Here is a 22,870-nt window from a genome sequence, read left to right as displayed (position 1 = left end):
GATCAAATCAAATCATGTTTATAAAGCAATAAAAGAAATTCGATCACTGATTTAAATAATGATTAACTCGAGAGGGTAAACAGAGTTCAAACAGAGAAGCACTGTAACATAAACAAACGCGAGAAAAGGGGCAAATCACCACCAGTAAGCACGAAACTGCAGTTAATTGCATGGGTCATCCAATTCGTCAAGCAATGCCCACTATCATGTTCATGTAGAATTTGCATCGTACGCGACGATCCTCCAAGTAGAAACTTTATGCGAATAGTGAAAAAAAAAGAAGATTGGTGACAATGAGAAGATGGAAAAGCAACAGGGATTTGCATGCAAGCACAGGCGGCGGCGGCTAGAATAGAAGATATGGGGGAGTTTTAGTGGCTGTTTTTTTTTTTTTTTTTAACTCCACGGTAATTTTATAATTTTAACGATATAATTTCTAGGATGAAAACTGTAATTTTTTAAAAAATAAAAATAAAGTAAAACAAATGATTAAACTTAAAAAACAGGTAAATTTCTATAATAATAAAAATCTAACCAATCAAATCCTATAACGTTGAGGATAATTAATTCTGAAGAAAAAAATTGACGAATTGTTTTTTCTTGACATCGTCATAAATATCAATAGAGTTTCACGTGTTACTGTGGATCTATGCAAACAGTCCTTTGCTCGGTTATTTGCTCCTGTCCATTTCCTGATTTTACTGCATATTTTTCTCATGTTGAAACAGAAAAATGTAGAGAAATATAAATAAAGACCCAGGAATTTCGACACGTGGACAAACAGAGTCCGGAATAGCTAGAAAAATGGATTTCATCACAGCAAACAGTTTCTCCTCCTGGTGGCTACAGTTACCTCTTTCCTCTCTCTTTATCCCTTACTGACAAAAATAACGAAACAAGGCTGTATTAGTAACTTCATTCCAAATAGTGTTTTATTAAAATGTATTTATATTGATATAAAAAACAATCTTTAAAAAATTAAAAAAATATTAGTTTAATATTAGAGTGACATCTTCAACTACCCTTTCTCCAAGCCATTCTTGCATAATAACGAGGTAAGAAGCTATTGTATTAGATTAATATTTGTTTGTTTTTTGTATTTAAAAAAAAAGTAAATTTTTTTTATTTGTTTTGTTTTAGATTAATATTTTTTTTGGTGTTTTTAGATCATTTTGATGTGTTGATATTAAAAATAATTTTTTAAAAATAAAAAATATATTATTTTAATATATTTCTAAATAAAAAATATTTTAAATTTTAAAAAATATTATTTTAAATGCAACACGTAAACGAAGCCTAGACATTTTTGATTGCTGGGGCAGCATAATCATTTGACATAATTGATCAAGGGTCGCATATGAAGCACCTTGACAGCTAAAAAGCAAACTACTATAAACAAGATATTTGTTCGAGCCAGGCCGAAAACGTTAGCAACATCAATTGGTCCCGGTGGGCCATGGCAGCCGATCTCGGACACTTGAACCTCCCCGGTCCAAACATCGATCAACCACTTACGTGTCCTTCGCACCAAAAGCGCTTTCTACCAAAAACTATAACCCCATTTTAGCTGTATCTTTTATTTATTTATACGGTAATTCCAGTTATTTCAAACCCGCCCGACCACACTCTCTCCAAAATCCTCGTTCAAATATAACCATATATCAACTACTTACCCTCGTCTTAAGCCATGATTTACTGAAATATACCCTCCCCCAATTACCCGCTTCTATCCTGATCCGTTCCACACGTAAGGTGCTCAACACCGATAAGGGTAGTTTCGTAATTATATCTATCAACAGAAACCGCCATTTTCCACTCTCCCTTTCGCCTCTTCAATCAACCTTACAGGAGCTAAAAATACAGTTCTGGAGAGAAGAGAGGGGAAAACAAAACCAAACACAAAACGCATAAGAGCGGGCTCGAGCGCGCGGTATTGCGTCCGCTTACCATCTCTACAAAATAAACAGCCACCATGTCAGTCGCTAACCCAGAGCCACATCGAGTCAGCAGGTCTCGACAAACCAACCGACCCCCATCAACTCGACACCATCAACAACAATCAAGCAGGGTTCCGTTACGCCAACTCCTCCGCGTGACATCAATCGCTGGTGGGATACAATTCGGCTGGGCGTTACAGCTCTCTCTCTTAACACCCTACGTGCAGGAGCTAGGAATCCCTCACAAATGGGCCAGTATAATCTGGTTGTGCGGCCCATTATCGGGATTGTTTGTGCAACCTCTTGTTGGCGTCATGAGCGATCGGTGCACCAGCCGGTTTGGAAGGCGGAGGCCGTTTATTTTTGCGGGTTCGCTTTTGATTGCGATATCGGTTTTGATTATCGGTCATTCCGCTGACATTGGGTGGTGGTTAGGCGATAGAGGAGGTGTTAGACCAAGAGCAATTGGCGCTTTTGTGTTTGGGTTTTGGATTCTCGATGTTGCTAATAATATGACCCAGGGTCCTTGTCGTGCTCTTCTCGCTGATCTTACTGGTAACTATTATAATTCATTTTAAAGCTGTTCATTGCTTTGATTTGATTTTATGCGAATTAGATTAATTTAGTTGAAATGAAATCAAAACCCTAATTGAGAATATGATTTTGCTACGATTCCTTTTCGTTTTCGTTTTCCTTTTCCTTTTAACTTTTTATGTGGTGGTGTGAGGTGTCCTATCGGACTTACGTTTGGCATCTTATTTTTATTTATTTTTTAAATGATTAATCATTAGAGGGGTTTTTGATGATTTTTAATTATTTAAGTTTTCATTATTGATGCTGCTTTATCTTTTTAAGATTCCGTTGTTGTCTGACGAGTGCTAAACGGAACCACTTTTGATCATTTTACGGACGATAATGTCCATGGCACATGATTTCGGTTTGCTACACGGCGTTTAGAATTTTTGGTGGGGTCAGATCGGTTGGTGGGGCCGGACTGGTTGGTGAGCAATTGGAGTCTCTGTTGTGGTGGGTATTGACCAATGTGGGTTTGGCCTAGTATGTATGGTTGATTGTGTTGATCGTCCAATAGCATGATTAAAGATGTATCAATTCTAGGTGGGATCCGCGTACTCCATGTTGTGTGATCTGAGTTTGCTTCTTTGTTTCTGTCTTGTCGTCGTCGTCTTCTTCTTCTTCTTCTTCTTCTTTATTTTTCCTTGCATTTAAATAGATATGGAGATGGGGGCAACTAAAAGCAGTTTATAAAATGTTCGCTTTCTCCATGTCGACCGGGGAAATTGGACAGTCGAATATCATTCTGATTAAAAAACTATTTTCTTGATTATAATTCGTTAAATACTAGGTTTCCGTAATTAGTATGGAATTTCAAATGAAATGAATTTACAATTTGAAAGTCATATTGGACGTGGCTCAGGCAGAGGAGCTTTCATACTTAAATCTTCTTCGAGATTAACAACAGTAACAAGTGTTCATTTTGCATTTTGAAGTCATTTTCTGGAATTTGGGATTTGTGAACAAATGCTGTACGACGCACATGGGAAGATTGTGGAAGAAATGGGTGGTGAATGAGCATTTTCAATCCAGCTCATTTGTAGCTTTGAAAGATATACTTCACATGTGTGCCTGTTTGATCAATTTGCTATCTTCTATTTTGGAACATGGGGAGCCGAAGCTTCAAGCTTACCTTAGCTATTAAAGCTTCCCGAAAGGAACAGAATCTCATTGATGTACTCTTAACAGGGAGAATGGCCTGTTTCTTGTCAGTGGCTTGTTTCTTCTCAGTGAATCGAAATATATCTACTCTAATGATGCAATGTAAAGTGGGTCATAATCAATATTTAACACCAGTGCTTTCTTATGGTATTGCCGGGACTGTTTTGTGAAGCAGGAACTGATTAAGTACTGGATCAAACTGATTAAATGAACCTCCTCACTTCTCTACTGACTGTCAAATTTCCTTGTTGTAATGCCAAGTACCTTGCACAGCCTTTTTATAAGAAATGATTCTTAACTGCTCATGTGTTCACTGTTCTTATGTTTTACCCAAAGTTCATTCATATGGATACTGGGTATTTGTAATGGCATGCATCGCTGAATCTTTGGTATTTGAAGTTTGTCTATTGTTCCTAAACCTGTCAATTTTTATTTATTTATTCAATGTGTTTGTCCCAAGGAGAAGTTCTTTAGCTATGTGAATTGGACTTGAGGTCATAATGTGGTTAATTCTTGGATACTACCTGGAACAAAGCCTTTATGAATTGTGCTGTGTTTGGCATGTATCTCTGACAATAATAGTCAAAAAAAGGTTTAATGCCATGATCGTGTAAGGCAGAGGGATCTATATACTGGGTTGCAGCAGTGTTTAATCCTTCTGCTATTTTTCTCTGAGGCTCAAAACACTACTATTTATTTAATTAAACAAAAATACCTTCAACCATAAGGAGCGGAGAGAGTTCCGAATTGCTGGTGTTATTTTTGTGGTTCTCAACTGAAAACCTAGCAAGGATATGGGCAATCATCTATATGTTTTCCCTAAGAAAAGAGATGTCCTATAGATAAAATGACTACGTGCATGCGTCATGCTTCTTTCTTCTGGCAAAGCACAAGATCCATATGCTTGTACATGCTATGTATAAAAAGATCAAACAAGGAAAAATACGCAGCAATTTGATTTTTGTCTGTTGGTGATTTGGCATTGTAGGAAAAGATCATCGAAGAACTAGAGTCGCAAATGCTTATTTCTCACTTTTCATGGCTGTTGGTAATATTCTTGGTTTTGCCACTGGATCATATAATGGGTGGTACAAGGTTTTTCCTTTTACTGTTACTTCTGCATGCAATATTGACTGTGCGAATCTCAAGTCTGCCTTTTATCTCGATGTTGTTTTCATGGCAATTACTGCCTGCATAAGCATCGCAGCAGCTCAAGAATCACCTCTAGATTTACCTGCCAGATCTATGCTCGCTGATGAGGAAACGCCAGGCCATTCAAACTCTGAACAAGAGGCTTTCATCTGGGAGCTATTTGGGACTTTTAGATGTTTCCCATCAACTGTATGGATAATATTGCTTGTTACTGCTCTGAATTGGATTGGTTGGTTTCCATTTCTGCTCTTCGACACTGACTGGATGGGTCGAGAAATTTATGGTGGCAAGCCAAATGAAGGACAGAATTATAACACTGGAGTCAGAATGGGTGCATTTGGTCTGATGTTCAATTCAGTAATTCTTGGAGTGACATCTGTGCTCATGGAGAAGCTCTGCAGCAAGTGGGGAGCAGGTTTCTTATGGGGCCTTTCGAACATCTTAATGGCTCTCTGCTTTCTTTCAATGCTTGTACTCTCCTATGTGGCAAGCCATATTGGCTACATGGGACATAGTCTACCGCCAGATAGCATTGTAGTAATTGCACTAGTGATTTTTGCAGTGCTTGGCATGCCATTGGCGGTAAGTTGCAAAACTCCTACTAAAGGATCTTTAGATTTTCTGCTAAATATTCTAGTCAAATGTTTTGTCAGCAGTCAAGAATCAAGTAAACAATAGCATTTTTCTACGGGTTCTGCGTCCTCTGTATGTTGTGGGCTCTGCTTGCTGAGGGTCACTCCCTCCATGTAGTTGATATCAAGTTGTTGATTTTTTAGGTTGAAAGGCTAAAGTACGAACTTTCTTCTTATATGACACCTGAAACATGTGATTTATGATGATAGTCCTTTTATTATTAATGTTTTTACTATTATGATGGGAGTCATAAAAGAGAAGGAACAAAAGAAAAGAAGGGAATTGAGAATTACTGTTTACATTTACATTTATTGAAGTTTTATGCCAGAATAGGGCCAATGTGCTGGGACTTGACCGTACTCTATTGATAAGGAAATATAGATTTGTTTGCTGTGCTTGCTTCCTGATCGTAGTATTATTCTGTGGCTTATTCCAGAAGAAAACTGATGTCATTATATTTGATTGCAGATCACTTACAGTGTTCCATATGCTATGGTTTCCTCACGTATTGAATCCTTGGGACTTGGACAAGGTGGGCACTACTCCTTTGTGCCTGTATTTACAAAATTATGTTTCGGTGATATGGCTAAGTAATCACTTCAATCGATAATTGGTTCTTACAGGGTTGTCAATGGGTGTTCTTAATCTGGCAATTGTGCTTCCACAGGTTTCTCTTTCCTCTCACTTATTTAGTCTCTTGTCTTCCTGCCTGCTGAAAATAGGACAAATAGTAAAGAAAGTTTTTCTTCTTTAAAAAAAAAACACTGTTGAAGAAAATAATCTGTAAATTTTGTTTCCGACCCTGAATGTGATGCTGACTTGTTCACTGTCATGCCTTTTGATGGCAGTCAAAATACACCAATAACAACTAATTAGAAAGAAATTAAATCACCTTTAGTTACTTTCACCTGAAGACACAAACTACATATAATCTTCTAAAGACATAAACTAAGTTCTTCCTGCTGGAGTATGTTCCTCATATAATAATAGGTCCTGCTGCTGCGATTTCCATGTACTTGTCAGACCCCAGTGATACTTAGAACCATGCAGAGTCTCCTTCTGCCTTCTGACTAATGATTCCTCAAATTTTTGTTTTATTTTATAATTTGCCTCTTGTTTCGACCAGAGTTCAGTAATTTATACACATGATAATCAGGTTAAGTCCAATATTAAAAATGGAGTGAAAGGTGACTTCATGAAATACCCTTGACTTCAGCTACGTTGTTAGTTATAGATCTTAGAATGTGGCAGTTTGGTAAATATGGCAGCAGCCCTGCAAATGCATTCTCTCTGGCTTCTATTAGTAGCAAATCTGAATTACCATGTGCTGTTTAACCTACATCTAACAATGTGATGAAGGAAATATAAATCCAAACTAACTCCCAAATCCTTGTATTGAAACACAATTTTAGCTAAGTGCTTGAGATATCCCAATAAATTACTATCACCTTTCATTTTATAGAACATTGTATGATCTAACAAAGCTTGCTTAAAACCGTACTTATTCATTGATTGACTCAACTAGCCAAATCAAAAGCTTGACGATTGTTTCAGTCCATACAGTGCCTTTTTCAACTTTCATGCTTTACAAGTATACCTTTTGGAATACAATGAATCTTGGCTTACCTGAAATCATTAAGAGAAGTACTGGAATCAAAAGGAGGTGGAGGCTTCACAATTACATTCTTGTTCCTCCTTCTATGACCCTTTTGGAACAGCTAAGTGGGCCTTTCATCCCTACCCTCTTCATATTTGGATACTTCTTCTTTTACAGTATCAAAGATATCTCCTCAACCAAAGCAGCTAAATCCTCCCTCTTGCCTGAATTCCACAATCTCTTTTTTGCCAATCATAAATGTCCTGCCTTATTACGAATCATCCCTAAAAGAGGGACAAAGGACACATCCTTGGAAAGATAACACTTTTTTTCACATACCAAACATCCATGGATATATAGTATTTATCTTTAGGGGGTGAAAACACTTGTATCTTTTTTGGGAATTAGTGTAACTATCGAAGGGCATGAGGATCAAGCTTATCCCTACGAAGAGAGTGAATATGGTCATAATTCGCAGAACCAAAAGTCTTAGGAAAAAGATCGAGAGTAGAAGGAATAAAGTGAAACCTTAATAACATCCTGAAAAGGGTTTGATTGTCAATAATACTGGCAGACATCCTATTAATAAGGAAGACAATAGTCATGACAACATTAGCCTAGGAATGGTTAGAAACGTGCATAATAAAACATAATGACAGGTCTACTTCTAGGAGATATTGGTTCTTGCATTCTGCTATGCCGTTTTATTGTGGTGTGTAGGCACATGTTTGGTGGAGTATGTCATGAGCTTTGAAGAAATCAACATGGGATTGATTCACAAACTCACGACCATTGTCAGAATGAAAGACCTATGAAATTGTGTGAATCATTTTGTAAAATTAAGGAATAACATGGATAATATCAGTCTTAGATTTTATAGTAAATATACCAAGATTATCCTAGTGAAATCATCATAAAAAAATAAAGTATTTCAGACCTAAAGCAGAAAGGGTAGAAAAAGGACTCAAAACATCAAGTATAAATGTCATTTAAAAGGATTTGAACTTTCATTGAATAGGAACAAGATGATTTTAGCATAAACGCATTGCTCACATCGTAAGCTAGAAACAAAATATCACAAAATAACTTAGGAAAGAAATATTCTAAATAGGCAAATGAAGGATGACCCAACCAACAATGTCATAATAGAATTTTTTTTCCTTGACATCTTCTCTACTTGAAGACTTTGGTTGAACTTGCTCTAGCTTCCTCCAAGTAGTAAAGACATCCTCTCTCCTTACCAATGCTAATCAATCTCTTTGTGAGATTGTCCTGAAACACATAATGGGTAGAATAAAATATTACAAAATAGTTAAGATGTTTGGCAATATAGCTAATATAGAGAAGATTATTAAAAAGAGTAGGAGCAAGTAAAGCAAAAGATATGGAGAGTGTGGGTGATAGTGAGGCATTCTCGGCTTCAATAATTAGCATAGGAGCCCCATTAGCAACCTGAATAGATTTGACATACAAAGACATTAGTGAATCAAATAAGGAAGAATTGCTAGTCATGTGATCAATAGCTCCTAAGTCAATAATCCATATGTTATTAGCAAAAGAATTAATGACGTTGAGATTTTTGGAAAAATAAATACTTTCCTAGGTTAATTTTGTTTTTTCTTAATCAATTTAAGAATTTTATTTTTTTCCTATTCAATATTATTAGGTTTTTCTATTTAAAGGTAATAATTTTTCTATTTTATTTTTCACATTTAAAATTGTTAGGATTTTCAAAAATCTCGATAGAAAAGGTTGTGTTAGCCTTTTGACAAGTAGACTTGGATGAATAAAAAATAAATATTTTGGGTGTTTCCCTATAGCTACGGTATTCTTAGTCTTTGGAGGTTTTGTCTTATAACAAACTTTGTTATTTTTTGTTTTCAATTGTGTCAACAAGAGCTAATCTAGAATTACCTCTTCAAGAAGACTTGTGATACATGGGAAGCAAAAGATTGAGATGTGTCAATAACAATATGGGAGGACTTCCTGTTTTTTCTCTTAGCTTGCTTAAGCTTAAACCACAATGGATTACCATGCTTCTATCTTCCAGCAAGTATCTATTATGTGTTTGGTGCTATGTGATGAATAAGGAGGGACTGAATGGTAACTATTGTTCTAGATGGCAAGGGCCGAAGCCTCAATATGATCTTTAGTTCTCATGATAACCAATCTTTGCACATCTCGACAAACTACGGAGTGTGCTTCTTCCAAACTGGGTAAAGGAGAGGTAGCTAGGACACAACTGCTGACTTGATCCAAATTGTGATCAAGACCTGCAACAAACATGTAAACTCAATCCTCAATCATCTTTTTTCTCTGTTTCTCCACATTGTCTTAGCAACTTTATGATTAGGCATTCGATAGTGAAGTTTCATAAAAAATGGAATTCAGTTCATTATGGTATTTAGTGAGGGTCTGCCACCCTGAAGTAATTGAAAGGTTTTCTTTATTAGTTTATAAACCTGGGAAGAGTTGGATGCATCAAGATAACTCCTCTAACAAAGTGTGACATAAGATTAGGAGTCCTAAAGTTGATAAGCCATGGCTCAACTAGAACATCCTGTTTTTCCCATTCATCATAATATGGATCATTTTCAACGGGTGCAACCTTTCCTCCCATAATATAATCCTTCATCCCATCAACAATATGCATTTCCAGAATTTTAGACCAATCATGATAATTTGTACCATCCAGTTAATATGGATCTGAGAAGAATGCAATAATATCTTGATTTCTGAATCTACAAAAACTGTCACTGTTGGACATAGTTGATTGCTCATCAAACATAGAAGACTAGGGTTGATTGAAGTGGTTGTAAGAAAAAACAGGATGAAGTGTCATTAAAAGTTGTCTAGTGTCATTAAATCTTGTCAAGAAATCAAGTTAGGTTAGCCTAAAACCCTGGTGCGAAATTGAAAAATGGAATTAGACTGAATTATTTTTATCCATATCATTAAGTGGTATTTATACAAGATACATATCAATCATTTAGGTAAGTCAACTATACAATTAAATGAGTTAAAATCTAAGAGGTAAAAGTTAGGTTAACAATCAGCTAACCAATTGACAACTATATATAACTAATATATGTTAACTCTTTATGCACCTTATAATTAAAAAAAAATACTGTTTTTACATTAATGCATAGTTAATTTATATCACAAAAATGAAAATATTGATACTCCACTTCTCCGCCAAAAAGTGAGTTTCTACTCAGATAATTTGTATGTTGCGTAAAATTATTGTCAAAAAGTGTTCTGACCCGCTTAACTCTTGTATTTTTCGGTCTGATGAAATAAGTTCTGCCCTTGTGAAGCAACATTATCCTTTCTGAATCAATTATCTGTTGCAATTAAGAACCTTGTGTACTTTTGGTTCTCTTAAAAGAAGAAGTGGTGTCCTCTGTCAAATATGGAAAGCTCTCCTGAATGGTGGGCACCTTAAATCATAATTGGCAATTTCTTGCTGAAACTTTTGAGAAGATGTGAAAATCTCTCTCTTTTGCATTTTATTATTCACATGTCAGTTCTATCCCATTGGAGAATTGGCAATGTTGTAAACTAGTTTGTCACCATGATTATGATAGATAGATACGTGGCCTGGCATGAACTGGTGCAATATTGCCTTTGTCATCTGTAAATTTAGCAAACTAGATAAAATAAATCAAAAGCTGGTTCAATCCATGCCAGGCGGAATTCTAGATTATATGTTTATGCTGATGCAATGTGTGAAAAATTGCAAAGAAAATTTCCAGGTGACGGATAGATGCTTTCAGTTAATGCGAGTACTTGTGCAGTACACATCCTTTTTTCCAGCAGATTGTACTTCCAATGATTTCTTATGCCTTTACATAGTGAATTCCCTACGATTTATGTGATAAAATTTTTTTGCAGGAAAACATCATGTTAGGATTTTCTTATGTTGTCATTTATTTGTTAAAATCTGATGTCAAAAACAGGTGGTGGTTTCTGTCGGAAGTGGACCATGGGATCAAATATTTGGTGGTGGAAACTCCCCAGCTATTGCTATTGGAGCACTTGCTGCCTTTGCTGCTGGAATTATAGCCATCTTGGGTATTCGTCGATCAGGAGTTCAAAAGCCCATGGTCTTCTCATGAGGTATTCTTTTTTCGCCTATTTTTTGGATGTTGATAAAACTCAAAATGTTAACGGGCAGCAAAAATTTGTTGTTTACCAGTTTCCTCTGTAACATATTGCTTTCCCATAATGCAATTTAAAGGCCTTTTTTTTGTGGCAATTTCATCTGATCAGTTGTCAGCATAGTCCATGAGGTGGATCTGAGAGAAGGTGCTCTCAATATGCATATTGCGAGTCCGAGTTTCTTTGAAACAGGAAATTTCATGGAGGATTTGAATTGTTGGGTAGTTTTTAAGAATTTTTCCTAGCCAACTACAGATCTCTTCTACTTAAAAAATGTAAAAGACTCGGTGGATAGGCGTGTCTGTTTGCAATACATTCAACATGTATTAGGAACAGTGGAAGACATGCATATGTAAAGCAATGGTCACACGAAATGGCAACTCACAACACGAAATTGCAACTCACAAGTAGGGAAACATATATTATAGCTGTTAGTGAATGATGGGTGAGACAAGCCATCTAAATTTGGGGAAGAATTTCTCCAAATGAAAAAAAGTTCTCCTTTTTCCATGGGAAAGAAAGCAAAACCCTGGACTGCTCCCAATACCACTCCCTCACCAACCAAGATAAGTTGCTGCTGATTGGGATTTATTCGTGATGGAAAAATATTCATTTTCCAAAGGTTACTGATTGGCTTTTGGTGGTCCTAGCATGATGTATTCCAATCGCATGCATTTTGTGCCTGAGTTTTCCATGTGAAAGTTGTGCTTGGTGTTAGTATGTGAGTTGTGCTGATTGAAACCCTGATGGGGACATGTCTCTTATGCTCTGATTTTTTGAAATGCTTCTTTGATTTTTATGGACGATCTACTTGTGATAATAATTAAGTATTTCTTGTCATTGGTTGTGTCTGAACCTTGGAATAAATTCTTGTGTTTATTGCAGTTATCAGTATCTATGAAAGCCTGTTTTGCTTTCAATGCCTCCATACAATGCTTTCTCATAAGGCCTGGGAATCATTTAAAAGACCTGCCTCAGGTAAAAATTGTTTGAGCTAATTACTGTTAACTATTAAATGAAGACATGGCAGAAGACTTGGAAAAGTTTGCATGGCAGTAGTATTACTATATCATCATTGGACTTATTTGCTCTGAAATACATCAGAATAGTTTTGGAAATACTTGACCTGTGCTTCAGACACTAGAATGCGTGCATGTGCATGTTAAAAAAATCTAGGCGGGCGCTTTGAGAAAAAAGTGCTGGGAATGTAACACATCATGGGGGACAGTGTAGCCTACCTGTGCAAAGATCAGCAATGCATACAAAAATGGCATCCGGATATAAACTGATTTTCATGTTGACATGTGTGGTTTTTGTTAATCAACACAAATCGCATCCAGCTAAGAACAGATTAGCATGCTGACATGGTGATTAGAGGCAGAGATTTCTTGGTATCTCCTACCAGTGACTAATTCTGAAATTAAGCATCAACCTTTTTTCAGGAAAGAAAGAGGCAGGGTGAGGAGGATGGAATCTGTGAATTTGTTCGAGTTTCTAGAGGAGTATAATCTTTATTAAATGTCAAATCCTGGAAGGTCGTGTCGCTGTTGCATATCCTTTTCCTCCACATTGAAACTTGCATTTGGCGTTGTATTTGGTTTTTCTTTTTTTATTACTATTACTATTATTATCCCAAGAAAATTCTGTTTGAATTCCCACTATGACAACAACTTGGTGTAAAATGATAAATGTGAAAGGCGTTGGCATCGCCATGTGATCCTAAATAATGTCAATTTGTATGTTCACAATCCGATGGGAGCGGGGGTGGGGAACATTTTTTTAAAACCCCACTTTAGGATTCTAAATAGGTTTTCGTTCATATTATCACACACTAATTTTTGTCCACTGGTACAATCTTATGACATGTTGCTCTCATCTACAGCAATTTATTGAGCTGGAGACACATGGAATCTGACATGGGTGGGTATGGATTTCAGAGAACTAATATCTTATGCAGGGAAACCGAGGGAAACTGATTCTTGAAGCAGGCCAGTCTCTGGAAAAGGCAAAAAAAGTTGAACTCAATTTGTTTGGGAGGGTGATGATGGTAGGGCTGCTGCTTCTGTTGCCTCACAGACACAGCCAAGGCTCTCTCCTACAGAGAGACAGTCTCGTTTCTGTTGTGGGAAAAGGGATACAAATTAAATGGTTGCAATTGGAGCACGTAATTGTCTCTCAAATGTTCCCTTTCTTCCATCTGCCGGTTCTCCATACAGCCATCTACTGTCATCTCCATTAATCTCGTGGTCCCATTTATGACACATTATCCACCTCCACATCTCGTGAAGAAGATAACCTTTTTAAAAGAAAACAAATTATATTTGTTAAAGAAAGAGCAAACTGTTATATCCACTGGATTTGACATTTTTAATCCCTCGGAAGCCCCTCCCAAAACCCGCCTCTTTGTTCATCGGTTAAAACCCGAGTTAGCTCCACAAGCATGGCTTGCTTTTGTCCCTTAATTCCATCGCATGGCTGGTGTCTCAAGCCCAGTGCCTCTCTCTCAATTTCGGCGATGTCCTCGATCACCCAACGCTGTTACCTGGACGGTGCAAGGACGATCCCTCACTCCTTAAGACAACTCGAAAGTTACGTGATTTTGTGGAGTTAGGAGGATCTCTACAGATCTCTTGGAAATTTGATTTTGTGGAGTTAGGATCTCTATAAATCTCTTGGTATACAGAGATTGACCGTCTGTTTAGGAATAGATTAGAACGCCCCTGGGAGGATTAGGATCTCTTCAGAATCTGTTTCGACACAGATCTCAGCCCATCTCTTTCGCACTTTCCGAAGAGCGAAACTCCCACCACAAGTTGGTATTATTTTATTATACCTCCCCACAACGCTTTCCCTCCTCCACCGATCTCAACTCATGAGCCCAAATGAACGAGTTAGAAGAGAGAAATCCAGAAAAGATGGGGCCTGAGACAGAGCGTGTCACCTCCCCACTTGGGCAAAATAGCCAAGCGACGTTTTCATGTTCAAGTGTTTGCAGACAACAAAGATCATAGTCTTAGTGAATTTAACCACATGGGGTGTGCAAACTGCAACGACTGGATCATGCCATCGATGGATGCCTTAGAACATGCAAGCATTTCTCTGCCCACAGGAGAAATATACCATTATGCCCCCGTCACTTCAGAAAATAGGCGTCTTTGCTCCTCCATCCAGCACCCCGTCCACTTGGCACGCAAGATAAAGTCCTTTATTATCCCTTTCTTGTAAGAATAAAAAACACTAAATGGATGAAGGGTTTAAAAAGAATATTATCCGCTTAAAGCAAAAAGGTCCGATCAGCAAAAACAAAGTCCACCATAACAAAAGGTAGCCCCCCATTATCACTTTGCAAGCAAACATCCATGGACAAACGGGTTGTGGCGGTTAAAAACAAATTAATCCACCAATCACCACCCATTTGACCATCTTAATCACGATAAGACCTCCTAAGCCAGAGCTGTTTGCTTCCCCCAATCCTCGAAAGCGGAATTTTATTTTATTTAAACCTCAACTGTGCCGTGAGAGAGAGGCTTTAAAAGAGTAAAGAGTCGGCCCCCACTAGCACTCAAGAATCCAGTAACGCTTTTTAACAGCAATTTCTCTTCAAAATGTTGACACGTTCCTTCCCAGCAAACAGTAGGACCCAAGCCCCTCGAGTATATATAGAGCCACAATTCTTGCAAGCAGTATTCATATTCAAACCCCCACAAAGCAAACAACGAAGCCTGCAGGACTTGCGAAGTTGTAGGGCACCCCCCCCCCCCCAAGCCGAGCTTGCTTGCTTGCTCATTAACATTTGCTCTTGAGGTTTTTTCTTTTTTTGTCAGAGAAATATGTGCAATCCAACCCCAGCTAAACCATCCTCATTTCTCTGTACCAAGAAACCTCAGTTCAGTAATAAACCAAACAAAACTATGGATCCTTACACCGATGATGATCAGGAAGAACAGTTACATGGATGGCCAACTCCTTCTGAGGTAACAATAATAACCTGTTTTCATTTGCTATCTAACTACATGAACATATAAGCAAAGATGTACCGATGGCCTGTCAAGAAACAAGACAACAGCACACATCATTTCTCATTTCCTTTTTGTTTTTGTTTGCATAATTTCAGGCCTTGCAAGAAATCAAAGAAATAGCGAAGATATCTGGCCCAACAGCAATGACTGGTCTTGTTCTGTATTCAAGAGCGATGATCTCCATGCTTTTTCTTGGCTATCTTGGGGAGCTTGAACTTGCTGGTGGCTCACTCTCTATAGGTTTCGCCAACATCACTGGCTACTCTGTGCTCTCTGGTTTAGCTATGGGAATGGAACCCATCTGTGGACAAGCTTATGGAGCAAAACACTGGAAGATACTTGGCTTGACTCTTCAAAGAACTGTTCTCCTCCTCCTCTCCACCTCTGTTCCAATATCCTTCATGTGGCTAAACATGAAGAGCATCCTTTTATGGTGTGGTCAAGACAAAGAAATATCTTCAGTGGCCCATACTTTCATTCTTTTTTCCATTCCTGATCTCTTCCTTCTTTCACTTCTTCACCCGCTAAGAATCTATCTCAGGACGCAAAGCATTACATTACCGATAACTTATTGTTCAGCCATCTCTGTTCTTCTCCATGTCCCTTTGAATTTCCTTCTTGTTGTCCATTTCAAAATGGGAATTGCAGGGGTGGCGATAGCCATGGTTTGGACCAATCTCAATCTCTTTCTCTCACTCGCTTCTTTCATTTACTTCTCTGGTGTATATAAAGATTCATGGGTTTCTCCGAGCATGGATTGCCTTAGAGGATGGTCATCTTTGCTAGCCCTTGCTGTGCCCACTTGTGTTTCTGTTTGCCTTGAGTGGTGGTGGTATGAGTTCATGATAATGCTTTGCGGACTACTCATTAACCCAAAAGCGACAGTAGCTTCAATGGGAATTCTTATCCAGACAACGTCGTTAGTCTATGTTTTTCCATCATCTCTAAGCCTTGGAGTCTCGACAAGAGTTGGAAATGAGCTAGGGGCCAACCGCCCTGCAAAAGCCCGCGTTTCCATGATTGTTTCCCTGGTATGTGCGGTCGCTTTGGGCCTTATGGCCATGCTTTTCACAACATTGATGAGGCATCATTGGGGCAGATTTTTCACTAACGATGCTGAAATCCTAGAGCTCACATCAATAGCATTGCCAATTGCTGGGCTTTGCGAGCTTGGAAATTGCCCCCAGACAACTGGTTGTGGGGTTTTAAGAGGGAGTGCTAGGCCTACCATTGGAGCAAATATCAATTTAGGTTCGTTTTACTTGGTGGGAATGCCAGTTGCAATGTTTCTGGGGTTCGTGGCTAAAATGGGGTTTGCAGGACTCTGGCTCGGATTGCTTGCAGCTCAAGCTTCTTGTGCCTTGTTGATGCTCTATGCTCTATGCACAACAGACTGGACGGTTCAAGTAGACAGAGCAAGATTGCTCACACAAACATCTGGAGCGTGCACTACCCCAATATTACCAGTATCATCGTCCAAGCCAGAGGTTATGACCACTAAGGAAGCTAACAGTAACAAGGCTAATCTTGAAGACATATTGTGCATTAATGACGATCTTGTGAAGTCAGCTTCACTTGAAACAGACCCACTGATATCCACAACACAAACCGTGCATTAATTAGACTTCTACACTTGAATTCCTCATTTTTGCCCCGCTCTTCAGAAGCTGATAATGTGAATTTTATTTATTAGACTTCCCATTGATTTCCCACTTGTACTGTAGAACCAACTTTCTTTTCTTATCTTTCATCTCCTTTTTCTATTTTTCTTTTTTCTTCTCCATGATGTATTATTAATAACATGGTAGAGTAGACTACTACATACTTTGAAATTATTTAAGCTCTCCACATTGTCAAGTTGAGAGGAAAAGGAGAGATGGAAAGAGAGAGGGGGGGGGGGAAAGGTTTAATCTGTCGGTTGTTTTTGAAGCGTGGATGAGAGAGAGAGAGAGAGAGAGAGGATCTTGCTTAACTTTCTCGCTGTTGCCTTCCATATAAGGTAACAACCTAGGCTGCCTAAAATGGAAAAATTAGCGTAATACCCTCTAAGTTTTGTCCAAAGCACGCACACTCTCTCTCTCTCTCTCTCTCTCTCTCTCTCTCTCTATATATATATATATATATATATATATATCTTAATTCAAGTTTTTATGTAGAATGTTAGAGAATAATATAAATCATATCCAAGGACCTTATCTAATAGCTTAAGTTATTGGGTTGAGATGGTTCTTTGATTTGGTATCAGAGCCTTGATGACCAAGCGGTCACGAGTTCGAATCTCACCATCCTTATTTATTTGATAAAAATTAAGTACAAGATAATGTGAACCTATGCAAGTTTCAAGTTCAAAGGGCTTTCACTTGAGAGGGTGTGTTAGAGAATAATATAAATCATATCCAAGAACCTCACCTAATAGCTTAAGTTATTGAATTGAGATGGTTCTTTGACATAGAATACTTTCTCTATATATATATATATATATATATATTCCACCTTTCTTGTATCATCAATATTTCATAATCAATTCAAGTGTGGAATAATTAATATTCGGTGGTGTGATCTTTTTCATTTTAGTTTCTAACAACCTTCCCCTTAATTTAATTAGATACAAAAAATTACAGATGCCGCAGAATTTTACCTTTTCTTTTCAGAAGAAGATGTCACGTGGTTGATGGGTTCATCGATAAGGGCTGTACTTTGCACCTTTTTATTTCATTATCTCTCCGTTATATGCCCGACAATGGCAATGTATGTTATCCACATTTCCCCCCCTTTTTTCCCCTCGGTAATTCACATCTTTTGACAGGACAATATCGGGGGTGCAGCACTCCTCATCCCTTTCCATCCTCTAAAATATTCTGCAAGTTGGATTCATGAGGAGGATCCCTCTCACCATTTAAAGGGAAATGTTCTTCTTTTTCATGCACCCTAAGGTGTTGTTGTTGTCGAAAACTATTGCTTGCTAATGCATGTAACTATCAATGTGCACAGTGCTGTGGTAAAATATACCAGCAATTGTTCCTTTTTCGTTCTATACTCTCCCTTGGTGCTTCAAACGCATCACTTTTGTATGTATTTTGACAGCACTCTGGTAATTAGCAACTCCCTCATCTGCTCTGTCCATGATGTAATGTACGTATGTCATTAGATCTTACATAAGTGCACGTATTTATATATGGAATCAATGATTTTTTAATTTATCATATCGTGGATTTGTACTTGTAAAGTTGTAATTAATATATTGCTGGTTTCGCTTGCACTGTCAAGTTGCCCCTCGCAGTATGAAATAATGGCAACACACAGTCACAGATGAAGAGAGAGGAGTTAACACGCGCCCACACGCCCACACATAGGAGGCAGTGAAGAATGCCCACACATAGGAGGCAGTGAAGAATGATGATTATGGGCAGCAGTATCAGAGCAGTATCTACAGAAGAAGGCCTTGGATGGGGCGTGAGGGGGGGGGGCCTGCTTCAAACTGAAGAAACAAAATCCAGCTATTATTGCCTCTGTCTACTTCTCAGATGACAAAAATACGAGCAGTGCCTCTGCGCTTCCCAGTTCCCCACCTCCGCCCACGCCCCACCATCCCAGGCTCCATTTTGCTCTGCTTCTGCAATATAACTAGCTCACCTCCTCCTCCCGCAAGGCCACAGCATGTTAAATAATATGCATTTCTTCGTTATATATATGGATTCAAAACGCATACTGTTTATAATAGCAACAAGAAGAAAACAAGTTATATATATATAGCATGTGAATTCAAATCACATTATAAATTTATATTTACGTGTATGTAAACAAACCCATAAAAGAGGGTGATAACATGGGGGATGGCCCATTTCATTGCTGTTCATGAGTGGTACAGGTTAGACTAATATTTATATGCTGTAGTGTTCTTGTGTGCAGGTAGTCTTACAAGCTAGGCCACTTCTCACTTTTCCTTATCTTCTGCTCTCTTTTCCTCAATTTATTTTTATGTCTCCCGTCTCCATCTAGATAGTCATCCTCGTATGACTCCATAACCTTGTAATTGTAGCAAGAAATTGTAATGTTTGTTTCTGTACTTTAAAAATATTTTTCTGTTTACTTCAGGTTATTTTTTAAATATTTTTAATTTATTTTAATATATTAATTTTAAAAATAAATTTTATAAAATAACCGTTATTATATTTCTAAAATCAAATCAATTGCGTGGCGTGATGTGCTATGGCGTGAGCATTAATTAGATCATCTTGTCCACGGAGTTGAGACCATGACTTGTGTGGACCAATCGCCTTGTACAGTTTTATTGCAAGCTAGCTTCACGATTTGTTATTCTACTATTTCCGTCCATGATGTCTTGTCTTTTCTCATTAAGCATTATGAAACTACAAACAACACAATATATTACAAGTAACATTAAATTAATTTTTGGACGAGAAAGGTGTGATCCCCCCAATATATTTTAGTTGAAAAACAGTATTAAATTAACCCAATAAAAATAAAATAAACCCTTCAATATATATATAAAAGAAATTAACTACATCAGTAAATGCATGCTGGGAACTAGCCAGCGATCGAGGAGTCATAGGGTTCCAGCAGAGGTTAAAATTAAATTACATTAAATTAAATTGTGGAGAAAGAAAAAATAAACATTAATATTTATCTCACTTAGAGAGTACTTTGAATTTTCCTCCCATCTGGAATTTTCAGCAACATCAAATCAAAAGTATATTGTCATGACTATCATCATTGGAGTGTTATATGATTTTTGGACGTTTGTGATCCACGGTGCGTGCGTGAACCCTAATTCCGACTCTCATTTACAATTTTTTTTTTTCATGGAACAATTATTTTTTACAAATAATATAGGTTTGAATTGATCATTTCGCTTTTTATGGATGGTAATCTTACAAATTTAATCTTTGAATAAGAAATATAATGCCTGTTACTTATAAATATTCTGGTCTTTTTTATTTTTTAAAATACTGTAAACACTTTGATTTTCTTAAAGATAAAATCAACTTTTTTATTATTTTACATTGATTATATTATAGATTTGATGGGTGTTTAAGGAAGTTCTTGAATTTAATATATAAAAAATTTAATGATGCATGTGTGACACTCACTACCATGTGGACACCCTTGCACTGTTCGAGTGGTGGGTTTGTGGTTGTCCGACAACTAAACACAGTTTTTCATGACAGCATTTGAAACAAGATCTCAATGTTCCTGACCTTATGAAGCGGTGCATGTTCCAAGTTCACGGCTGTTTAGCACCTACATCCCATATTTTTTTCCTCTTTTTCTTTTTTTCTCATCTAGATTTTCATGTCAACCCCTTAAAAATTCAATAACAACCCTTTAATTTGTTGAATCTTCATGTTTGTTCATTTTTTTTATTATGATTTTTTTTATCTTGAATAATTTATAAAATTGATATGCCTTTTCATCCTTCTTAAATTTTTTAATCTTTCAAATTTGATTCTTGTTATTTTTTATTGTTGTTTTTAGTTCGAAATTATTTTACAATTTCAACCTCCTTTTGTTGTCTTTTTTTTTTAATCAAATTTAATTCTTTATTCTTTTGATTGATAATTATTTTGCTTTAACAAGTTTTAAAAATTGGTTCATGGTAAATTTCTTGATTTCACTGAGATCCAAGGTTTCACGGGTTGTGAATTTTTAAAATTTGATTAGGTTTAGAATATTTTATCGGGTTTTTTTTTTCTTTTGTGTAAGCTACTTTATTTTCTCATTTCATCGTTCAATGTCTATTTAATTGAAGACTAAGTTTCTTTTTTTTTTATATTGCTTTCCGTAGAATTTTTTGTTGGTCTTGAAAATGATCCGATTATCTAAGGTCTTTTTATTTATTGTTCTTTGTTGGGTTTTTTTTTTTTTTTACTAATTCTTAAATTTATATTTTTATGCCCAGTCACTTCTTTCATGCCTGAATTTTTTAACTATCTTGTAAGGTTAGAATTGTTTTTCTATTTCATCCATTCTTATTTTATTTTTCTTTCAAATTTACTTATCATTATTTTAATTGTTGTTTGTTTTATTTATTTATTTTCTCTATGATCTTTCATTGATTTCAAAAATACCTCGGGTTTTCTTGGGTTTTTTTAATTGCTATTGTTTGTTAGATTTACTTTGGCTAATCAATGTTAAAATGGTTAGAAATTGAGCTTCTTGATTCAGTTCAGATTTTGAATTTAATGGGTTACAAGTTTGAGACCTTTTCCTAGGTGTAGAATGTTCGCTCAAGTTTTCTTAAATATTTTTTTAGTTGATGCTTTTAAAAAAAAAACTATTATTCAACATTTACATAATTAGTGATTGGATTTATTTTTTTAATCTCTTTTCTATGTGATTTTTTTAACCGTGCATTCTTGCTCTTTTCCCATCCTTTTGGTTTGTCCATATATCAGCTTTTTTTTTCTCAGTTGCATCATAAAATTATAAGTATTTTTTAATTTCATCCTTTTTTGTTTATTTTTATCTTTCAAATTCAATCCCAATTTTTTTTATAGTTATTTGTTTTATTTTGGGTCATCTTTTAGGTTTTTATTTTATTTTACAATTTCATCCTTTATAGATTTTTTTAAATCAAATTTGATCCATATTCTTTTTATTGCTGTCTTTTTTGTTTCTGTAGGTTTTTAAAGTTGATATTTTTCTTTTTACGATTTCATCCTACAAAATTAAATTGGTTAGAAATTAAACTTCATGATCAAGCTCGGGTCTAATATTTCATGAGTTGTAAGTTTAGAGATTTAACCAAGTTTAGAAGGTTTGCTCGGATTTGCTTAGTTTTCTTTTAAGCCAACGTTCCTTTTTACCTTTTTTTTTAGAGTTTTGCATTGTTATTTTTTCGGTTTGATTTCTATAAGCTTACGTTTCATGACTGGAGCCGCCGGTTTTAAAAGTTAACAAGAGTTGGTTTTAGTTTTTTTTATATTTTTAAATCTGTTTATTTTAATTTCATCATTCAAATGTATTAAAAATCAATCTTTATGCTTTTTCTCATTTCCTTTTAAGTCATCCTTTTCTACTTATCTTTTTTTTTTTTTTAATGTTATCCCAAATCTTATATTTATTGTCACAAAATTTGTTAGTCAAACTAGTTTAAGTTGATTTTTTTCTTGCTTTCTTGCTTCTTCTTTTTTTCAGTTTCTCTCTTCCCTACTGGGTTTTTTACACTCTAGATAGTCGCATATTGATTTTTATCTTTTTTTTTTGTTATTTTTTTTTATTATATTCTTACACATATCTGAGTTGAAATTAGAGAGGACACTGTCTTGGTCAGTGTCCGTGCACATTGGTACTGATGTATCTCGGTTTTTGTTAAATGGGGTGCCCCCCCCCCCCCCCCAATTGAAAGTACAGCAGCATAATATTAATGTGTTTTATAGAGTCTATCATAAAGTCTAATCTGGGTGTCCCATTGCCGCATATCCACTTTGGCTCCCGTTAACGTATGATTTAATTAGAGGTTTTTTACTACTATTAACAAAAACTTGAAAGGTATGGTAACTTTACTGTACCACGTGAGGGAAAATACTTTGAATTGTAATATTGCTTTTCTCCTCCTCCTCCTCTCCTCCTCTACCTTTTCTTTTCCGTGATGAGACTTTTTTTTTTTTTTTTTT

General features: G+C 36.4%; 2 protein-coding genes across 4 annotated transcripts; both read left to right on the top strand.

Annotated features, from left to right (window-relative positions):
- The first annotated feature begins 1,590 nt into the window (after positions 1-1,590).
- Positions 1,591-12,709, top strand: LOC118031539 (sucrose transport protein SUC4). 3 transcript variants are annotated; one of them, XR_004684545.2, is made up of 7 exons: positions 1,593-2,492; positions 4,660-5,405; positions 5,925-5,988; positions 6,080-6,123; positions 11,013-11,172; positions 12,100-12,192; positions 12,657-12,709. XR_004684545.2 is itself a non-coding variant. In XM_035035977.2 (5 exons), the coding sequence occupies exons 1-5, from the start codon at positions 1,973-1,975 to the stop codon at positions 9,197-9,199; spliced, it is 1,401 nt and encodes a 466-aa protein (XP_034891868.1). In that variant the 5' UTR covers positions 1,591-1,972; the 3' UTR covers positions 9,200-10,998. The 3 variants fall into 3 exon arrangements, 2 of the variants coding, with proteins under 2 accessions (XP_034891868.1, XP_073268794.1); XM_035035977.2 differs by lacking the exons at positions 11,013-11,172; positions 12,100-12,192; positions 12,657-12,709 and adding an exon at positions 9,173-10,998 and having other exon boundaries at positions 1,591-2,492; XM_073412693.1 differs by lacking the exons at positions 12,100-12,192; positions 12,657-12,709 and having other exon boundaries at positions 1,592-2,492; positions 11,013-11,173.
- A 2,197-nt stretch (positions 12,710-14,906) lies between these two features.
- Positions 14,907-17,068, top strand: LOC118031538 (protein DETOXIFICATION 48). The gene is made up of 2 exons (XM_035035975.2): positions 14,907-15,188; positions 15,329-17,068. The coding sequence occupies exons 1-2, from the start codon at positions 15,045-15,047 to the stop codon at positions 16,850-16,852; spliced, it is 1,668 nt and encodes a 555-aa protein (XP_034891866.1). The 5' UTR covers positions 14,907-15,044; the 3' UTR covers positions 16,853-17,068.
- Positions 17,069-22,870: the final 5,802 nt, after the last annotated feature.

The sequence above is a fragment of the Populus alba genome, chromosome 11 (assembly GCF_005239225.2).
Source record: "Populus alba chromosome 11, ASM523922v2, whole genome shotgun sequence".
NCBI classification, from domain to species: Eukaryota; Viridiplantae; Streptophyta; class Magnoliopsida; order Malpighiales; family Salicaceae; genus Populus; species Populus alba.
Note: the sequence above shows the minus strand (reverse complement) of the source record. Positions and strands in the feature narration are given on the sequence as shown.